At 35.4% G+C, this 20,119-nt stretch overlaps 1 protein-coding gene across 6 annotated transcripts in view; it reads left to right on the forward strand.

Annotated features, from left to right (window-relative positions):
* Positions 1-20,119, forward strand: part of LOC128246743 (arginine-glutamic acid dipeptide repeats protein-like) — a 101,915-nt gene that overhangs the window by 78,840 nt on the left and 2,956 nt on the right. For 3 of the 6 annotated variants that reach the window (XM_052965140.1, XM_052965145.1, XM_052965144.1), the window contains 13 exons: positions 1,423-1,558; positions 8,020-8,109; positions 11,326-11,504; positions 11,747-11,905; positions 12,502-12,582; positions 12,840-13,927; positions 14,267-14,420; positions 14,661-14,835; positions 15,208-15,310; positions 15,964-16,091; positions 16,683-16,760; positions 17,476-17,658; positions 19,714-20,094. In XM_052965140.1, coding sequence (XP_052821100.1) covers positions 1,423-1,558; positions 8,020-8,109; positions 11,326-11,504; positions 11,747-11,905; positions 12,502-12,582; positions 12,840-13,927; positions 14,267-14,420; positions 14,661-14,835; positions 15,208-15,310; positions 15,964-16,091; positions 16,683-16,760; positions 17,476-17,658; positions 19,714-20,094 — 2,935 coding nt within the window. The remainder of the gene's footprint in view (positions 1-1,422; positions 1,559-8,019; positions 8,110-11,325; positions 11,505-11,746; positions 11,906-12,501; positions 12,583-12,839; positions 13,928-14,266; positions 14,421-14,660; positions 14,836-15,207; positions 15,311-15,963; positions 16,092-16,682; positions 16,761-17,475; positions 17,659-19,713; positions 20,095-20,119) is intronic. The other 3 variants (XM_052965141.1, XM_052965143.1, XM_052965142.1) reach the window with 3 other exon arrangements.

Here is a 20,119-nt window from a genome sequence, read left to right on the forward strand (position 1 = left end):
AATAGGCATATGTTTGACAGCGTCTTTGCCTTGCAGGGTGTAATTAATTTGAAACTTGGTACCCATGTTGATGGAGACAATGCTGATGTGTAGCAAGTCCCATAACTCTGGTTTTAATAATTGTCAAGTTATGCGCCTTTATGGCCGAAAAACAAAAGCGCATCTGCTTATGATGCCGTTGTCAGATAAAGCGCTCAAAAGAAAAGCCCGTTGTCTCAGCTACAAATCTGATATTCTAAAAATGGATAAGTACATTTTAATTGAATAAATATATAAACTACATCTGATGAAATATTTTCGTGCTTTTAATAACATGAATTACCATCTAAATATTTCCCTGAAATTCAGATATCAGATATTCATGAGGTTTTCATGGCATTATCAAATTATTTTAATGCATTTATTTAGTTGGTTATGAAGTTTAGAGAATTATCATGATCGTTTTCAACATTAATAACCTGTTTGTTACCAGACCGAAATGTGCAATTTAGATTTTTAACTTTACTTTATGGATTCTAGATAGCGCTGTTACTTATATTTGATATATCTAGGGCAGTTGATTGTATTATAAAAATTGCAGTTCAAAAGAAATGCACACCTTTAAACAGGTGTGGATAATTGTAAAATGGTTGCAGACGCTATAATAAATGAATTATAAAGTTGCGTTTTCAAAAGCATTGATGAAATACAACCCTAACCTAATGATGGCGTGATTATTACTTGCGGATGCTGATGTATAATCAGGGTATGGGTATTTAACCACCTGTTTTGGCCAAGTTTGCAAATTGTACGCTGCTGGAGGCCATTTGATCAAGACTCCTAGGAACGGTTTTGTTTTTTCCAAGGAAATATTTTTCAAAAGTAGTACTGCTCTTTTTTAAAGGGGCTAGACACCAGATGGTCTTAAAATCAGCAAATGCATTTTTTTTTCTCAAATAAGCCTAGATTTGTCAATTTGAGCTTGTAGGTGGCCGATTCATTAAAAACTTAATGCTAAAACTAAAATAATGAATGCAACAATAATGTTGCTGTCTCATTTGTGTTTCCCCGTTTGAAAATGGGGGTGTGCTACCAATATAATTTGATAGTCCATAAGAGGCACAACTACAAATGCGAACGCAGTACAGTGACATCAAACATGACTGGAAAATCCTGTCTGACTGTTTTAGTTTGAGCGTTATATCATGACATCAACCTCAGTGCAAAGTTGCAACGCTCACATGAATGCTTTGTTTAACTAATTAACTAAGCACATTTTGCTAAGTTGATTTGCAAACAGTTGTAAAGCCCAACAAAAAGATGGAGAGTTTTGATTCTACCAAGGTTGCTTCATAGCAGCTTATAGCTCTACGAAATAATTATTGAGCTTAAATGAACGTATAATAGTACGACCTAACCTTTGTTTTATTGGTGTATTTTCAGGGTGAGCTAGTCGAGTATTACTACTTCTGGAAAAAGACCCCAGCGGCAGCTTCCAACCGACCCCACCGTCGACATCGAAAACACGGTGTGAAACGTGCCACCACTAGATCACAGCGACCGGCCAGCAGCGAGTTCTGTAAGTTTTATTAAGGAATGAATTTGAATATTTGAAAATTGTGCACACAAACACAACACACCATCAACATCAAAACGAAATTATTGACTTCACATTTTCAAATTTAAGGCCAAAAAACATAAAAAACCTTCTACAAATTCATCTCTTCTTGGAAAATATGGTCCAATGTATTGGACAAAGTAATATATTGATAATGACTGACAAAGACTACATCATTGGCTATAAATGATCAGAGAAATATTCAGTAAATGTGAAATAGTTGTGCTTCGGTGTTGAATTATTAATGCTAATACGCAGAGTGATAGGTTGTGGCATTTGTTATTCCGACAATCGTAAAGTAACGCGAAATTGAATTTTTTCGATTAAGCATAAGTACCCATGTAGCTTTATCTTCTGTATTGATTAGCGATGGAAAACTTATTCGGTTGAGGTGTGGTATTTTAAAGAATATGGTGCACTTTATGAATAAATAAAGTGTGTTATGGGCGAGTATTTTATGGTGGAATACCTCAATACTGGGATATAATTATATAGCTTAATGCTGGAAATAATTCTTGGTGGCTGGTAGTGGTGTTTATTAATGCCAGATGGCTGTAGTTGGTGCTGCTGTTGCTATCATTGCTGATACTGATGATGAGGACAAGGATGATGATGATGAGGATAATGCTGAGGATGATGACAAGGAGGGGGAGGGGACAAGGATGATGATGATGATGATGATGATGATGATGATGATGATGATGATGATGATGATGATGATGATGATGATGATGATTATTTGCCTAGTATCATACTTCAGTTCTGTCAAATATATGTGATATTCACCATTGTTGCCTCACAAGTGTGATTGAAGTCGGAAATATTCTTAACTTATCCGAGTCATTTCCTGTACTGTTTAATATTTCCCACAATGCTGTCATTTCCATCATGTGCGTATAGTTCCTACACAATTTCCCAACCCCATCGTGGGTTTAATGCTGGAATGTTCCTTGTAAACAAAGCCTGGATAAAGCCCTAGAGGGATATTTCATAGATTATGGCTGCGTTGCGTCGGATGTATAAAGAGGTATATTTCCTTTTATGGCCGTATGCTTGTCTGCATTGATTGCCCAGGAGTTGGCGAGTTGTTGGCTGAAAGAGAAAAAAATCTCCGTATGGTTTTTAAGCTGAGGGTAATAGCTGAGTGATGTGTCATTTTTTGTTTGAAATGTATGAGTGAAACTTTTAGGATTGATACAAGGAAGATGGAAGATAGTTGGTTGATCTTAAGAGGTTTTGACACAAAAAAGAAAATAGATATATATGACTGATATTAAGTTTTGATACAAGGAATGGAGTAGATATATGGCGGATATTTAGAGGTTTTGATACATGAATGGGAGTAGATATATGGCGGATATTTAGAAGTTTTGATACAAGGATGGGAGTAGATATATGGCTGATATTTTTAAGTTTGGTACAAGGAAGGGAGTAGATATATGGCTGATATTTATAAGTTTGATACAAGGATGGGAGTAGATATATGGCTGATATTTTTAAGTTTGGTACAAGGATGGGAGTAGATATATGGCTGATATTTTTAAGTTTGGTACAAGGATGGGAGTAGATATATGGCTGATATTTATAAGTTTGGTACAAGGAAGGGAGTAGATATATGGCTGATATTTAGAAGTTTGGTACAAGGAAGGGAGTAGATATATGGCTGATATTTAGAAGTTTGGTACAAGGAAGGGAGTAGATATATGGCTGATATTTATAAGTTTGGTACAAGGAAGGGAGTAGATATATGGCTGATATTTAGAGGTTTTGATACAAGGAAGGGAGTTGATATATGGCTGATATTTATAAGTTTGGTACAAGGAAGGGAGTTGATATATATTGATGATATTTAGAAGTCTTGTACAAGGAAGGGAGTAGATATATGGCTGATATTTATAAGTTTGGTACAAGGAAGGGAGTTGATATATATTGATGATATTTAGAAGTCTTGTACAAGGAAGGGAGTAGATATATGGCTGATATTTAGAAGTTTGGTACAAGGAAGGGAGTAGATATATGGCTGATATTTAGAAGTTTGGTACAAGGAAGGGAGTAGATATATGGCTGATATTTAGAAGTTTGGTACAAGGAAGGGAGTAGATATATGGCTGATATTTATAAGTTTGGTACAAGGAAGGGAGTTGATATATATTGATGATATTTAGAAGTCTTGTACAAGGAAGGGAGTAGATATATGCATACATGCCATATTTTCTGAAGACCATTCAGGGGGATTTGTTCAAAAGTCTGAAAATTCAGGGGGATTTTGGTAGTATTCAGGGGGATTTTTTAGCAGATCTAATTTGGCAAAATTTCGAAGTATTTTAAGACGCAAGTACGAAAAAACAACAAATTGCCATAATTTTGAAAGGCTCCCGAGGGGATTATGTCCACAATTTAAGGGGATTTTTATCATCGCCATGTAGCATTACGGGCATGACACACATGCCAATTCAACTTGTTTACCCCTTTTTCCAGCACTTCATCTATATTTTTATAAGACACAACCATATTGCATAATAAAATCACTCACTTGCAAAATAGAATACTTCACAGAAAAATATGTTTCAGAGGCAATTTAATGTGCTTACCTTCCTCTAAAATTGGATACAAAATTTGCAGCCTATGATCATAAATGATGACTTTCAGACTAATAGAGAGAATGGAATGAATTATCAATATTTTTCATTTCAATTCCCAAATAGTCAGAATTGTTTGCTTCTGATAAAAAGCAAACGCATAATTTATTAAGTTCATAAACATATCTTCTTTTGGCATTCATAAAAAAACAAACAAACAAAAAAACATCACCATAATAAATAAATAAAAGTCATTTCATCAGAATTGTCTACTTTCAGTTTCTCTTCTGGAAGTTCTGTTATTTTCCGATATTTGCGATGAAGGTCAATGTCATGTATGTAAACATATTAGTGAGGCATAACAAAGAACAGCATTGTCTATTAGTTATTTTAATCCTTTTCTTTACTGAATAATTTACAGTCACCTTTAAATTATTAATTCTTTTGATGACAATGACACATGTTATGAAGAACGCTTTAATTTGTTACATCCTCTCTGATTGGATAAAAATTATAGTTTTAACCAATGAAAATCGACCTTTTATCTGACTAGTCTAATTGACATTTCTTACGCAAATTCTGTCAGTTTCAATCAAAACAATGCATGAAATGTGCCCTGCTGATTTATTAAGTGTCACCCAATAGGTGTTGTTAAAACACACCATCAGTTGATAATCCAATTAAGCTTCAGGACAGGAAGGGCATTATAACTGTAAACAGGCATATATAATTAAACCCTGTGATAAATTTGCGTAATTTTAAACACTTTTTAATTCCGGGGGATTTTCATCCCCCTCCGGGAGACCGGGGGATGGGTCAAAATTCCGGGGGATTTTATCCCCCTCCGGGGGATATGGCATGTATGATATATGGCTGATGTTTAGTTTGGTACAAAGAAGATAGTAGATATATGGCTGATATTTAGAGGTTTTGATACAAGGAAGGAAGTAGATATATGGCTGATGTTTAGTTTGGTACAAAGAAGATAGTAGATATATGGCTGATATTTAGAGGTTTTGATACAAGGAAGGGAGTAGATACATGGCTGATATTTAGAGGTTTTGATACAAGGAAGGGAGAAGATACATGGCTGATATTTAGAGGTTTTGATACAAGGAAGGGAGTAGATACATGGCTGATATTTAGAGGTTTTGATACAAGGAAGGGAGAAGATATATGGCTGATATTTAGAAGTTTTGATACAAGGAAGAGAGTTGATACAAGGAAGAGTGTAGATATATGACTGATATTTAGAAGTCATGCATTTAACATCCTTTGTTGTTGTTTCTCATTTGCCTAATTGAAAAGCATTTAAAAAAAAATGTAAATAGGTTATCCACTGACAACCATAATGATTCTAAAACACAGCCATCTGTTTTCTGCGTTAACGCACGGAAATGAGAATGACGTATTAATACGAAAACTGTAGCTGGCAAAATGAATGAGAAAACGGGAAAAACGAGCTGAACAATTTATTCATCCTCGGGAGTTCGTTTTCTTGGAGGAATAAAAGAAAATTGTAAATGGTTGACTTGAAAGAGAAAGGCCTCGCTGAATATGTGCGAGTAATTGACCGTGTGATTGTCAGATGATATGATCATACAGGAATTATCAGAGGAAATGCGTACTGGGGCTAGGTTTTTTTTAAGCTATTAGTTTTATAGCAGTTTTAATGGCGAAAAATTGAATAAATGATTTCGGCATACACATGAGACATTAAAATGTATTGTTTTTATGGCTTTATTGTCTTGGGAGTCCATTAAGGTGTGTAAGTCATTGATTCTATGGGGTATGGTTGTGATAAAAAGAGTCTTATTAAAGTTGTCCTGAAATCTAAATTATAAGCACATATTTAGCTTGTCTGGATAAAAGGTCATATATTATTATTGTGGTAGGCTTTGGGTCGTTTTTGTCTTTGTCTTAGTCTTTGTTTAAAATCTCTAACCTTGGCCTTTAAATTGAGGATATAACCTTGACCTCAACTTGAGGATACAATCTTGACCTTAACTTCAGGAAATAACATTGGCATTAACTTCAGGATATAACATTGGCCTTAACTTTAAGATTTAACCTTGACCACAACTTCAGGATAGAACCTTAACCTTAACTTCAGGATATAACATTGGCCTTAACTTCAGGATATAACATTGGCCTTAACTTCATCATATAACATTGGCCTTAACTTCAGAATATAACATTGGCCTTAACTTTAGAATATAACATTGGCCTTAACTTCAGTATATAACATTGGCCTTAACTTCAGGATATAACATTGGCCTTAACTTCAGAATATAACATTGGCCTTAACTTCAGAATATAACATTGGCCTTAACTTCAGAATATAACATTGGCCTTAACTTCAGGATATAACATTGGCCTTAACTTCAGAATATAACATTGGCCTTAACTTCAGAATATAATATTGGCCTTAACTTCAGAATATAACATTGGCCTTAACTTCAGAATATAATATTGGCCTTAACTTCATAATATAACATTGGCCTTAACTTCAGAATATAATATTGGCCTTAACTTCATAATATAACATTGGCCTTAACTTCAGAATATAACATTGGCCTTAACTTCATAATATAACATTGGCCTTAACTTCAGAATATAACATTGGCCTTAACTTCATAATATAACATTGGCCTTAACTTCATAATATAACATTGGCCTTAACTTCAGAATATAACATTGGCCTTAACTTCAGAATATAACATTGGCCTTAACTTCATAATATAACATTGGCCTGAACTTCAGAATATAACATTGGCCTTAACTTCAGAATATAACATTGGCCTTAACTTCATAATATAACATTGGCCTTAACTTCAGAATATAACATTGGCCTTAACTTCAGAATATAATATTGGCCTTAACTTCAGAATATAACATTGGCCTTAACTTCAGGATATAACCTTTGCCTTAACTTCAGGATTTAACCTTGGTCTTATGTGTTTTCGTTGCCTTAACTTCAGGATATAACCTTTGCCTTAACTGCAGGATGTAACCTTCATACAGGCCTTTAAACTTCAGGATATAACCTTGATTTTATCTTCAGGATATAACCTTAACCTTTACTTCAGGATTAAACCTTGGCTCTACCTTCAGGATATTCAAATGAAACTTGATACACATTTTGTCAGAGCAATTACCATTATATGGATTTAATAATTCCTGTGTTAAAATACCATTTTTTTACTAATAAATAACACACAAGTTTTGGTTTTCAATCCAGGCGCACTTGTTTTGAAAAAATGTTCTTGATATTTATTCTGCTTAAGGCAACGATTGCATTGGTTTTGTTCAAATCTGTGTTTTTTATCCAATTTCAAAATGCACGTCAACTTTCTTTAATTGCTCGGCAGCTAATATAGAGTCAATCTAACGGCCAAATGACAAATTATTGTAAGCAATTAATTTGTTTGCTCTGCTTATTTAAGTAATATGTCATGTGCGCGTATCTGACACTTATTGTCTGAGTTTTTCAATGTAACTGTCATCGGTCTTAATTAAAATTTCACTAAATAGCTACCACTGTAGTTTTATCACCACTTTAATGATATCGCATTGCAGTAAACAAATTAATAATCCGAACATAATTAAATAGTTTACTAATTCTGTGTGTTTCAAAATTAATATTTCATTCATTTAGAATAAATGAGTGGATGTATAGGCAATGTTCTAAATCCATTCTGTTTAATCCATAACTGTTTTTAAATGTGCTATTTTGGTTTAAACAACTTGAAAAACATTTTTATTTACTAGTTTTATATGTTATTCTCTCAACTTACAATATTTTCTATAGTTAAATTTGCTATTCTTACAACTTTTTTTCAGTGGACCTGAGTTCGAGCAGCAATTCGGACAATGATTCAGAGGACAGCGATGGATTAAGCGGCTTCCGTTGCCAGAATTGTCTCGTTACTGGTAAGATGATAATGAAATAGTTAACCTTATCTTTATGCCAATTGCAGGCTCTTAAAGCTGCACTCTCACAGATTGACCGTTTTGACAACTTTTTGTTGTTGTTTTGGAATGATCCAATTTTTGCGTAAATATCTGGAAACCAGTGATATAAGACTGCTGACAAAACATCAGACTGCAGTCTTTCATAAATAAAATTGAAAATTGATGTATTATGGCTAAAAGCGTTACTATAATGCTTTAAAAAAAAAAAGAAAAGGTTGTTTTGACTATAATTTTTCAACCATTTAGGATCTGTTCTTTTGTAAGTTATCATGTATGGCACATTTAAAGACATTGATGCCAGGTTCAGCTGATTCTGAGACAAAAATTAAAAGAAAAGTCAAAGCGGTCAATATGTGAGAGTTAAGCTTTAAAGCAATCACTGTGCTTGAGATTTGTATAGACACCAGTGCCTTTAAAGAAGCCCTGGGTGTCATATCTTGGGTATTATCTTTGATTCTGGGACCTTAACCATCTTGCATTGACTGCTAATTTAATAAAAAATAATGCGTCATTTTATCAGCTGCCTAACTGCTGATATCCTTAACATATATATATTCTAGTGTAATATAAGTAGGTTACACAACACCAATTTTATCAGCCACAAATTTAACAAGTTCCTTCACGCACAATGGTCTTATAATCGCACTGAAGTGGCGCTTTTATTTGTACATATAATGTGCACATGAAACCTGCAGCTGTAGTGTTATGCCATTTTATTCATGACAATTTAACAGATAATGTGTATCTTAAGCACATTCTTCAAATCCTATACTAGAAACAGCTGCATTTTACATGTATTTTACATACCATACTGGAAATACATAATTGACTTTTATGGGTTTTTTTCAGAAATGCATAATTCATATCACATATCTTTTTCCTTGGATTTTTCTTAAAGGTATGAAGAATTTCTGCCTCATTCGACAATCACATTATCTGTTCATGGCGTAAAATTGTGTTGCACATTTTTCATCAACTGTCTGAGCTTTTAACACATGAGTTGTCATAATCCCTGTCTAATTTTGCAATATTGAAGCGGAGACCTTTTAAGAACTGTTCAATTCGGGAGGGTAAACCAAGCGGAAATTCCGCACGCCATTTTCTTCACAATGTGGACTGCTTTCGTACTGTATTTATTCCCTGAGTCTTAGCGGGTAATGATTTCCCAATGAATTTTAAATTGGTTTATGTCTTGTGGGGAAACGTCCTCAACGCTTTCGTTTTGTTTGCAAAAGACTTGACCCTACCGCCCTGGTTTTTAATAATGGCAAGAAAATAACAGGAGGCTCTGACTTTTGAAGCAAAAGCAGCTGAAAAATACTTGATCAAATAAGAAAGGCACACAAAAGGTTGAATTTGTAAGACGAATGCATCGTATAATTTTAAAACATCCTTATTGCTGTGTGCATTGTTTATTTAAAGGTTCTTGATGTTCAGGGTAGGGGTACCTGACTTGACTGTTATTTGGATGGCAGTTAGAATTGGAAATAGCATCTTGTGTTACCCCCAAAATTATGCATTTTAAGATTTGAAATTTATTTTTATTACTCATTAATTGAAGTGTAAGACTCTTTCAATACACTTCTAATTTAAATATATACATAAAACTTTAATTGAAAGCTTCATCTTTTGAATGCAAATTTCTTGAAAGAAAACTAATAATTTGCATAAAATTAAATCAAAGAAAACTGAATTACGTTTCTGGCTTGAACTTTCAGAAATCGAGTACAGTAAGATCGTAAAGAAGATAAAAAAATATCGGTTAACTGGAAACATTTTTGAAGTTTTGCTTGACACAAAAATGTCAGTAGTGTCTCACAATTGTATACTTGATATTTAGAAGGCTCTATAGGAAACACAATTTGGGGATAGTTATGGATTATCTGTCTCGGGAAGTGAGAGGGACAATAGATAGAATGCGCCGTCTTTCACGATCCTCTTTCACGATCCATTTCTTCGCTGGAAAATGTAGTTCTGGTCTGATTCTGAAGAGGCAGACAATGGAAACAAATATGGTTCATGTGGAATTTGGTTGTTGTTTTTTTGCGTAGTAACAATTGAATTTATTCGCTGTCCCTTAAATAAATGTTATGTGAGAGAAGTCATGTATGACTTATAAGCTAAGTTTGGTTTTCCAGTGTAATCATAATTTATTGAAAAAGTTGGTATACAGTGAAGATAAATTTTGTGACAAATTTCATGAAGTTAGCTCAGATATGCATATTTTGTTTTAATTTAATTAGGACTTGGTTTGTTGCAAAAAAATTATTTGATTGTTGTTGTTTTTTGTCACGAATGAAAGATATCAACAGATTGCTACATTGTCTGGATAAAACAAGCTTTGTTTTGAGAAGTTTTACTCCAGGAAACAATGCAATAATTTTTTTTAGAAGAACTTAAGTTTGGTTTCTTTGAACATGCTTTGCATAGACAACAGACATGTTTCAGGTTTCGTAAAATCAATAAAACGAATCCATCATAATTATTCATTCTGTAAGCATTGTTTTATAGGGCTTGAAAATGATAGCCATTGTTCGTCATAAAGTATGATTTAGGAGCAAATTCAAATTTCAGTCAAAAAACTATCGCAATATGACGCAAAAGTTTTTGTTTTTTTCGTTGATATGAAAATTATTCTTGTAGCTTCAAAGAATGGTTTTTGTCATAAATTAGAATCAATGTAGTAATACAAGCCGATACATATTTCATTCTTTATTTCCTTTATCGTGAAAAAATGATTTGTATAAGCTTGAGGCAGTGTGTTACGGTGTGTTTCTTGATCAGAATCAAGAGCAAGTCGCAGTTTTGCTTGGAAGCCTTGAACGATTTTACATGATATGTTAACATTATCAGTGAATTCCAACATATTGAAAATCTTGGCTTAAACAGTTTTTAGGGGTTTATTCAATAAGCAATTTAAAGCGTACTTAGATTTAAGTTTAAAAAGTTAGTGTTTTGATTGGCATGTATATTTAGCTGACCAATAGGCTGAATGAAATCACTGAGGCATGTCTACGTATAAGAAATAGATCCATTTTGAATACTAGCTCTAGCCCACTATCAAGAAAGTTTTTTCATCATTCTGCATGACAAAACATTTATTTAAAAAAAAAACACACACTAAAATTTCAATAAAAAGCACTATATTTAATTTGCTGCAATTTTTGATTTCAGTATCTAAGGACTGGAATAATGTCGGGAAGCCCTGTCAACGCTGTACAAAATGCCGATTATTCTTCAAGAAATATGGCGTGGATCGCCCAATCAGTGGAGATTCTCCCTACTTCCAGCCACTACGCGATGGGGATATCAATGGCACGCATAGTATGTTGACGCGCCAACATCGCAACTCTGTGAGTATATTAAAATACATAGCCTTATTTTGTGACTCTATAATTGTTATAATGCTTATATAAGCCAACAATGATGATTACAATCATGTTTGTGGTCTTGGTAAGAAATTCTGATCACACATCAACATGGGGTTTAGAGTGAAGATGATTATGCTGTTGCTGTTGCTGATGACGATGATGATTTTTTTTTGGATTGAGGAGTGAAATCGAAAATTTATTTAACTGACTATTTTATCTTTCAGACCGATTCCAAAGAAAAGAAAAAAGGCAGTGCCAGCGAGACAAGCGTCGATAATCTTGATAGTCCGTCAAGCGACTCCAAGAAATCCCTCGTTCCATCGTCACCATCTGCGCTTAGCACATGCAGTAGTAGCAGCGATAGGGACAAGAAAAAACGACTGGTAGGAAATCAATTGTAGTTATTTATTTTGCTAATGTTTTGCTTGATAGTGAAGTTTGCAATGCAGGCTGATATAATTATATGTGAGTCTATCTCACAGTATTTGGTGTCTTAAAGAATGTGCCCCCCGGTTGGGCTGGAATCGTTATCCTCTTGGTTAAAAGAGGCACATCTCAATCAGAAATATAGCATGAAATCAGCTAAGTATACTGAATTAAATATGGTTCTTTTATATGAAGCGATTATTTTACCTTGTGCTCTTAAAACTGTTATGGAGAAGAAGAAAAAACAAACTGGTTTTTGAGAAAGTGTATGATTTTCAGCTATTGTTAATCTTGGTTAAAGCCTGTGATGTGAGAATATATATATCATTGAGACTTCTATCATATAACATTAAGGGCATGTCTTAAAGCATTATGTTCTGTTGATTTTCTGCTTTGCAAAGCAAATAGAAGACTATTGATGAGACCAAATTGTTTGCAAACACTTGTTTATGAATACTACCTATGTCTGTTTAGGAATAATCCATACAGATATACAAATACAGCCTTTCTGTTATCGAGTTTCATTGATGAGTTTTTGTCTCTTATTTTACAGTCTGAAAGTCCAGATAAGGAAAAGAAGCGAAGACACATCGGTTCCGACGGTGAAGACAAATTCCCTAAAAGACAACGATCTGTGAGTTTTGTTTAATTGAAATTGGCCAATAGCAAAAGCAACTTTAATTTGGTAGCAGAAAAAGGTGATTTATAAGTACAAAAGCCCAAACCTCTATGTTTTGATTAACTTTGCTGTGAATGACTGAATTAATGTCTGCTAAACAAATAGTCATAAACTTGACTACTTATCTCAAAGACATGTTAATCAATAGTTTCCCTGAAGAAAATGGTATTGTTTTACATAAGTATATAAACCTATTTTTGTATGATGTTCAGGGTCCATCCGAGTCTGACTCCCTATCTGACAGCAGCATATCTGGTGCCGAGGAAACTCAGAATGAGGCAGATGAGACAAATGCAGACGATTTAAGCTCCAGTTCCCCACCCACTAGTCCAAGCCCTGTCGATTTGGATAAAGACAAAGTGCCAATACCTGTGGAATCGACAATAAGCGGAGAAAAACGTGCCGAGCTGCCTCGTCCCGAACCTGAGTACCCTTCACCAAATCGGCCACCAATTGAGACGAGCCCGCTGATTCCACCACATTTACCGCCAGGCGGTCATATTCCGTTGGCTTCGACACATATTCCACAAGGATTTGTTCCACTACCTCCACTTCCAGCTTTTGTGTTTCCACAAACGAAATATCCCCCACCCCTGGAGCCGATTTATCATCGACCCCCTCAGGTGAGCGAGGCTTCAACGTCGCCCATACCGCCCCCGTCAGTGTCGGATACCGATTCTCGGAGCGAAAGCTCAGAATCAAGAACTATTGCGTCTTGTGAAACTAGGACTGAGCCATGTGCCAGTGATGTGGGTGTGAATGGTAATAATAGTGGTGTAGAGTCAAGAGAACCTTCTGTGATATCCGGACCCCGTATTAAGGAGGAAGTGATTACTCCGCCTCCATCGCCAATTAAAGTCTCCATTAAACAGGAGCCCATCGACAGTTTAGACTTCATGTCGAGTCTAGCTCAGAATGTCGGTAACAGTGAAACCAAACCTGGTTTGGACAGATTCTCAGCAAATAAAGACATGTGTTCTCCCCTTTTGACACCAAAACTAGAACCAATGGTAGTGAATTCGCAATTTTCAGGATCGTCGTCTAGTTATCACCCACCGCCCTTACACAGCAGTAACCATAGTAATGCTGACCAGCCCAGGGCAGATATGACCTTGCAGGCTGAGGTCAAAGTTCAACAAGAACAGGGTGAAAGTCAGGGAAGGGAGAAAGGTCAAGTTGAAGGTGAAAGGTCAGAGGTAGAGTTTGAGGAAGAAAGTGATTCTGACCGGGAAGGGACACTGACCCCTGGGCCGGTGCCAACCCCGTGTAACAAGGAAATCCTCAGGAGCAAATCAGCCATGTAAGTGTTCAGGTTTTAAACCAGTAGAAAGAAAAGTTTAAGATATATATGCCAACATCTGTTGACTGGGTTGTAAGCATATGCGAGAAATAACGACACAGCAATTAAACACATACAATTTTGCATACCTTGAAACGAGTTTTATTTTGCAGAAAAAAATTATTTAAAAGTGTCTTAACTACTCCTATGCAACATTATACTTGTACAATTTTAGACCTAATAGAATTTAACTGCACATGTAACAGTAAGTTTCTAGAAATACTAGACCATAGGGAATAGATGGTTTTTATTATTGAAAGATATTGCCTAGTATTTATGTATAATCTGTGTTAATTTCAGATTTATCAAACTGTTAAACCGTGGTGAGTACAACTCCTGTTCGCGCTGTGATCTCATGTTTAAACCCTTCCCGGACTCCAAACTTGCAAAGAAACGGGAACATGGCGACCGCAAGCCTACCCCTGCTTCAACGCCAGCTAAGGATGATGTTAAGGTATGAATATCCTTCAATGTATATATATCCAAGCAAGCTGCGTTAACTTGATAGCTTAATTTAATTATATTATTATATTTGAGTGAGAGTTCAAAAGATTGTAGCTTTGCATGAAAGTAAATTATAATGAAGGAACATTAATTTCTAAAAATTTACAAGGATTACAGAAATGTGTCATTGTTAATGCCGATATTTATTATAGAATTATTGTGTAAGCATTTCTGTAATGAATTATTTCAGAGAAAGATGGAATCACCTCGTCCAAGTCCACGTCCAAGTTCAACGTCAGATGCACAGGTTGTGAGTAACGTTCCGCCCTCCCATCATTCCCATGGCGACCGGGTAACGCCGAGGTCGTATCCTGATACTCCAGCCCTGCGACAACTCTCGGAATACGCTAAGCCCCATGCACTTGGTAATTATAATATTGATTACTTAAATTTAAGTAATAGAAAGTTATTGTCAAACTGACAGCCTGTACAGAATTTGGTAAAAAGATGTTATTTCACAATTGTAACAAAAAAACAAAAAAATTGTTTGGTGAAATGCGCTATTTCTGTGTGCTATGTTTGGTTTTGTTTGGTGGTTCTTATGAGTGTAAAACAGTAAAAGTTAACATGTTACAATTGTTTTAATTCAGCTGTGGAGAATTTGTTACTTGAATGGGTAAACTGGGACAGTTTTTTGCTCCAATTTTGCAGCATTCGCAGGCTTTCAAATCAATATTTTAAAGAAGAATATATTCCACTATCAAACTTTCATATATCATTTCATTTGTATTTTTCAGCTGGCCAAGATCCGAGGGGGATGCCTGGTTACCTTGGTTATCCATTTATGGACCCGATCCGTATGGCGACCATGTACCCACCAAATTCCAGGGAAAGGTTGGTGTAAGAATCGTTTAGTGTTAACTTTTTCATTTAGTGTTAACTTTTAGGAAAAGTAGTTCCTTTACACTTTTATAAAGTAATAAACTTACAATATCAATGGATGCGTGCATGACTGTTGTAATTCTTTATTTAATTTCAGGTTGTTACTATAGTATTGCAACACCCCTCGAAATGTACATTCTTTTAATATCTGGAAAAATAGTTCCTTTTTTTCTAGAAAAGTATTTTTTATGGAATTTAGTTATTTCAGTTATTCTAAGAAATGAGATTTAACATTCGCCATATCTGTTAAAAATATTCATATAAAACTTGGTAATTATACGTTGCTAGGAGATGTTTAGTTATGCCCCTTTCTGCGACTGATAAACAACAGACAAGAGTTGGTTTTCTTATGTACAAAAATGTAAACAATAGTGGAATATAAAGTTAAAAGACTGCAGTTAAATCTTTGTAACAATTTAGTTGGAATTGAATCACCTTTTAAAAGTTAATTTATTGCACCAGCATCCCCAAAACTCCGCTAATTTTAATGAACTTTTTAATTCTGATTCACTTTACCTCCTATGATTGAAAGACTAATTTTTTCCAAATCATTAAGTCTTATAAACGAGAAAAATAACATATTCAGTATAACATGAACTTTTCTATTCCAGATTGGAATTGGAGCTTGAGAGAGATAAACGGGAACGGGACGCACGGGAACGGGAATTGAGGGAGCAGGAGTTACGGTCCTTGGAAATGCGGGAAAAACTCAAGGCGGAAATGGAGATGAAACCTCCAGGTGAATATTATATTAAATATAATTATAATTAACATTATGATCAAAATGACAATTTTTCGGAAATATCCAACCAAGATATTTCTTGGTGCAATTTTTTGCCTTCTTAAAGGCAATTTCTCATTCATTTTCCTTAAACATTTATAATATTTTCCCATTTTGGTAAACACAGTTTCCATGAAGGAATAAAAATGCAATGTATTTCCTGAAAAACAAATGAGATTTTTACATGGCCAGATCTAATACAGTTTAGTGAGTGCACAAAAAAACAAAACAGTTTTATTTGCTATGATATAAGCTATTTTTGTATGATTTTGTATGAAAACCTATCATCCAAAAGTCACTGCCAACAAATTACCAACACCTATTGGCTTTGGACATCTGCTTATTTGTGAATAAAACTGACGCGTTCAAATCCTATTGATGTGTGGGATAGTAAGATTTTACGTAACCGGTCTCAAATTTTTCTCAAGTTCTAAATAGAAACGTACTTTGACCCTTTTGTTTGAGAAAAATATTATTTTTATGCATGTATTTTCAGAATATAGCTTCTGCTTTTGGAAGGTTCCAATTCTCATGTACATAAATTTCCAGGTTATGAGCGTTTGTCTCCGCTAGGGGAAAATCCCAATTGGCTGGAGTTCCAGCGTCGCAATGGTCCCCAAATGCAAGGTTGGGAACGGGCAGTGTTTTTATCGAATTTGGCCCCCATTCACAACCCTATCCAAAGAAAATAACTAACTGAAAACTATATTTACAGATATGTTTCAATGCAATTGCAGGACATTGAAATGCTTCCAGCTTAAAGATTGCTTTGACCCCTGTCAACCCCCCCCCCTTGCCCTTTAATCTGCCCCCTACTGCCCCTTATCCTGCCCCATACTGCACTTATACAGCCCATGCGAAGAGTTCATATAGTTTTTGCTTCCAGCCAATAAATGTATACCCCTGGCTGTATAGAATGGCCAAATTGAAACAGTAATCACATACAGTGTAAACCAAATAATCTTGATAAAAAAACACATATTTATCAGACTGACATGCAGACAAAACAGAATACAGTGTTAAGATATTGAGAGACAAGAGGCATTTGTCTGTAAATTAATGTTTTTATGCTGCTCATCTTATGGAGGGCTATGAAATTTTGCCTAAATAATCGGAGAGATTTTTCACTGTAAAATCGTCACATGTGTAGCAGTTTCTTTGTTTGGAAAACACAATGGTAAATTTACCATTTTAGGCATTTTGTCATTACTTTCATTATTCTAAGGGCACTTTGGCCATTTTCAAAGAGGTGAAGTAAAACAATGCAAGGGCCACCAATTTTCCAGGAATTAACCTTCCCACCTACCTGTAATGGAATGTAATTTTAATTTTTCAATTCCAGGTCTTGAGCGATTGTTACCCCCCGGAGCCAACCCCCTAGACCCCCATTGGTTGGAGTTCCAGCGTCGCTATGGCCCCCATATGCTGGGTGGGGCAGGGGCCTCCCACCTTCCTGGAATTTACCCTCCCACCAGCCTGGCATCCGATCTCATGGCTCGGGAGCGAGAAAGACTGGAGAGACTTGGTGAGTTATCTCCCTTCATAGTTTAATTTAGAATTCAATAAGTTTGTGATTCAAATTTTAATTGCCATTCATATTTGAGATTCATAGTAAAAACATTGCCTGAGATGGTTTGGGGTAGATTTGAGGGGTGCCCAATATACCAAAAACGCTGTATCAAGCATCAATAATCCTACTGCTGTATCGTGAAGCAATACTTTGTTTTACGTATCGCAGTAAATGACTTTGTATCGCAGTATACTGTGATATGCTCTTGATGTAACATTACTTCCCTAGATGATGGGGGGGAGAGAGGGTCAATCAGTTGAGTATTATGGAATGGTAGGCTCTTGGCGTAACATTACACCCCTAGTTGATGGAGGGTGTGGGGACATGGGGTCAGGCAATTAAGTTGGATGGGATGGGATTAATTTTACTTCCATTATCTTTGACATGAATTTGAATCACAAACAAAGTGTCTCATTTATTTTCTTTATATATCAAATACTTGTAAAAGTAAATCATGAATATTAAATAAGGTACATTTTAATAAATAAAGAGGGAATGTATATTTGATTTATTAAATAAAGAATGTTCATACAAAATAATACATGTGTAGTGTAGTTTGCACATATACCTTCGCTATGGCAATGATTTCATGAAAAGGTAGGTCCAACTCTTTCCATGTTTGTAAAATTTTGAGTTTTGACTTCCTCTGTCCTTTTGTTTTTCACTGCTTTCCTAGTCAAGTTTTTTTTCCGGAGAACATCTCGTTTTCGTTTCTTGTGTTTTTTGGTACCATTTCTTTTTTTGATACCAATTTTCCAAACATTGCCAATACCACATGGATTTCATGTCATATGTAAACAGAAATTTGACTCGGTGTTCTGGAATGAGAATGTTGGTCCCTTTCTATTTTTCCTCCAATGTACAATGCACAGGATGGTCGTATACGAATATGCGTGGGCAAACCTCATTAAGAACTATTCTGGTCCCTATCTCTCAAGCAATTATTATTGTAAGTTCCTCAACACAAGATGAAGCTTAGCACATTATTTTGAGTTTCAAACAGTTTAATATCTTTATAAAGGGGAAATTATATTCATTATCAAATCAATTTTTATGATTTGTTAAAAAATGCTTAAGGTCGTAATTTGAGACTAAAATAAGAGACTTGAACATGTTATGCTTAAGATATTTCAAGAAATTGGGGCCAGTAGCTTAATTGAGACAGTAGGATATGTAAATTTAGTCTCATTTTTAACCCAATAAAAGTTTGTATACGTTCCCACATATACGCTTATTAACAAAATATTAGTTCAAATACATGCAGTCTCTATGCTGTCTAGTGAAAGCCAAAAGGTTCTAGGTGGCATTTAATATGGAAGTAGATAGAACATTTCCGCTTTGAACCCTCGATGCTATCATTCTGCACTTACATTTGTCATGTTGTACAGCTTAGGTGGAAAATAATCGGCTAAAAATGACCATGTTCGGCTGAAGAAATGTCCGAAATTACCCGTCAAGTTTCTGTTTACATATGACATCTAAACCATGTGGTATGGATACTGTTTACTAGACATAGTTGCAATGAAGGAGAAGTCTTTTCACAGTGAGTTGAATTTTTTGTGTTGTAAGTCCACAATTGACCTGAAGAAAATACCATGAATGAAGCAACAAAAAAATGATCAGTATCGCTTGTTTGTTTTTTTTGTTTGGTTTTCATTGGGGAAAAAAATTAAGTGTCAATTCACGAATGGGTTATTTTTGAACAACCGGTTGTGAAAAGGCTAGACTTTAGTGTAACAGCATTTTTCTGAGTCAAGTTGTACAGGAAATGGTTCTCATTAGAAAAAACTGTCATACTTCAAAACCGACAGCTAAAATACACAATTATTTGAATGACTGGAAAGCAATGAATGAATGATTGACGGGAATGCTTGGAAAATCCAGAACTCGGAAAATGTAGCAAAACATGGGATGTTACACTAAATCTTATAACAAAAAGTATACTTTTACTAATAGAAACAAGAACAAGTTACCAGTTTTTTAACTGCAGTTTTCATGGTGTTTTCTCAGGGCTCCACCCGAGTCACATGCTTGGAGATTCTGGCGCGTACGCCGCAATGATGGAGCGATTATCGGCGGAGAGAATGTCCGCAGAACGTATGTCGGCGGAGAGGATTCAGGCTGAACGACTGCAGGCGATGCAAGACCCTATGATGCGCTTTCAAATGTCAGGCATGGCGGGACCAGCAGCTGCAGCCGCTGCAGCTGCTGCCGCCCAACAACATGCGCACACACACACGCACGCACACAGCCACACGCATCTACACCTTCATCAACCCGACCTCATTCCCCCACCCCCTGTTTCAACCCCTCATGGTTTTCTGCCACCGACGTCGTCTGCGATGCCGCACCTATTTCTACCGCCACATATGCTACATACATTACCACCAGGTAAGAATTTTTAAACCCAATCCTT

Source organism: Mya arenaria, chromosome 9 (genome assembly GCF_026914265.1).
Source record: "Mya arenaria isolate MELC-2E11 chromosome 9, ASM2691426v1".
Lineage (NCBI taxonomy): Eukaryota > Metazoa > Mollusca > Bivalvia > Myida > Myidae > Mya > Mya arenaria.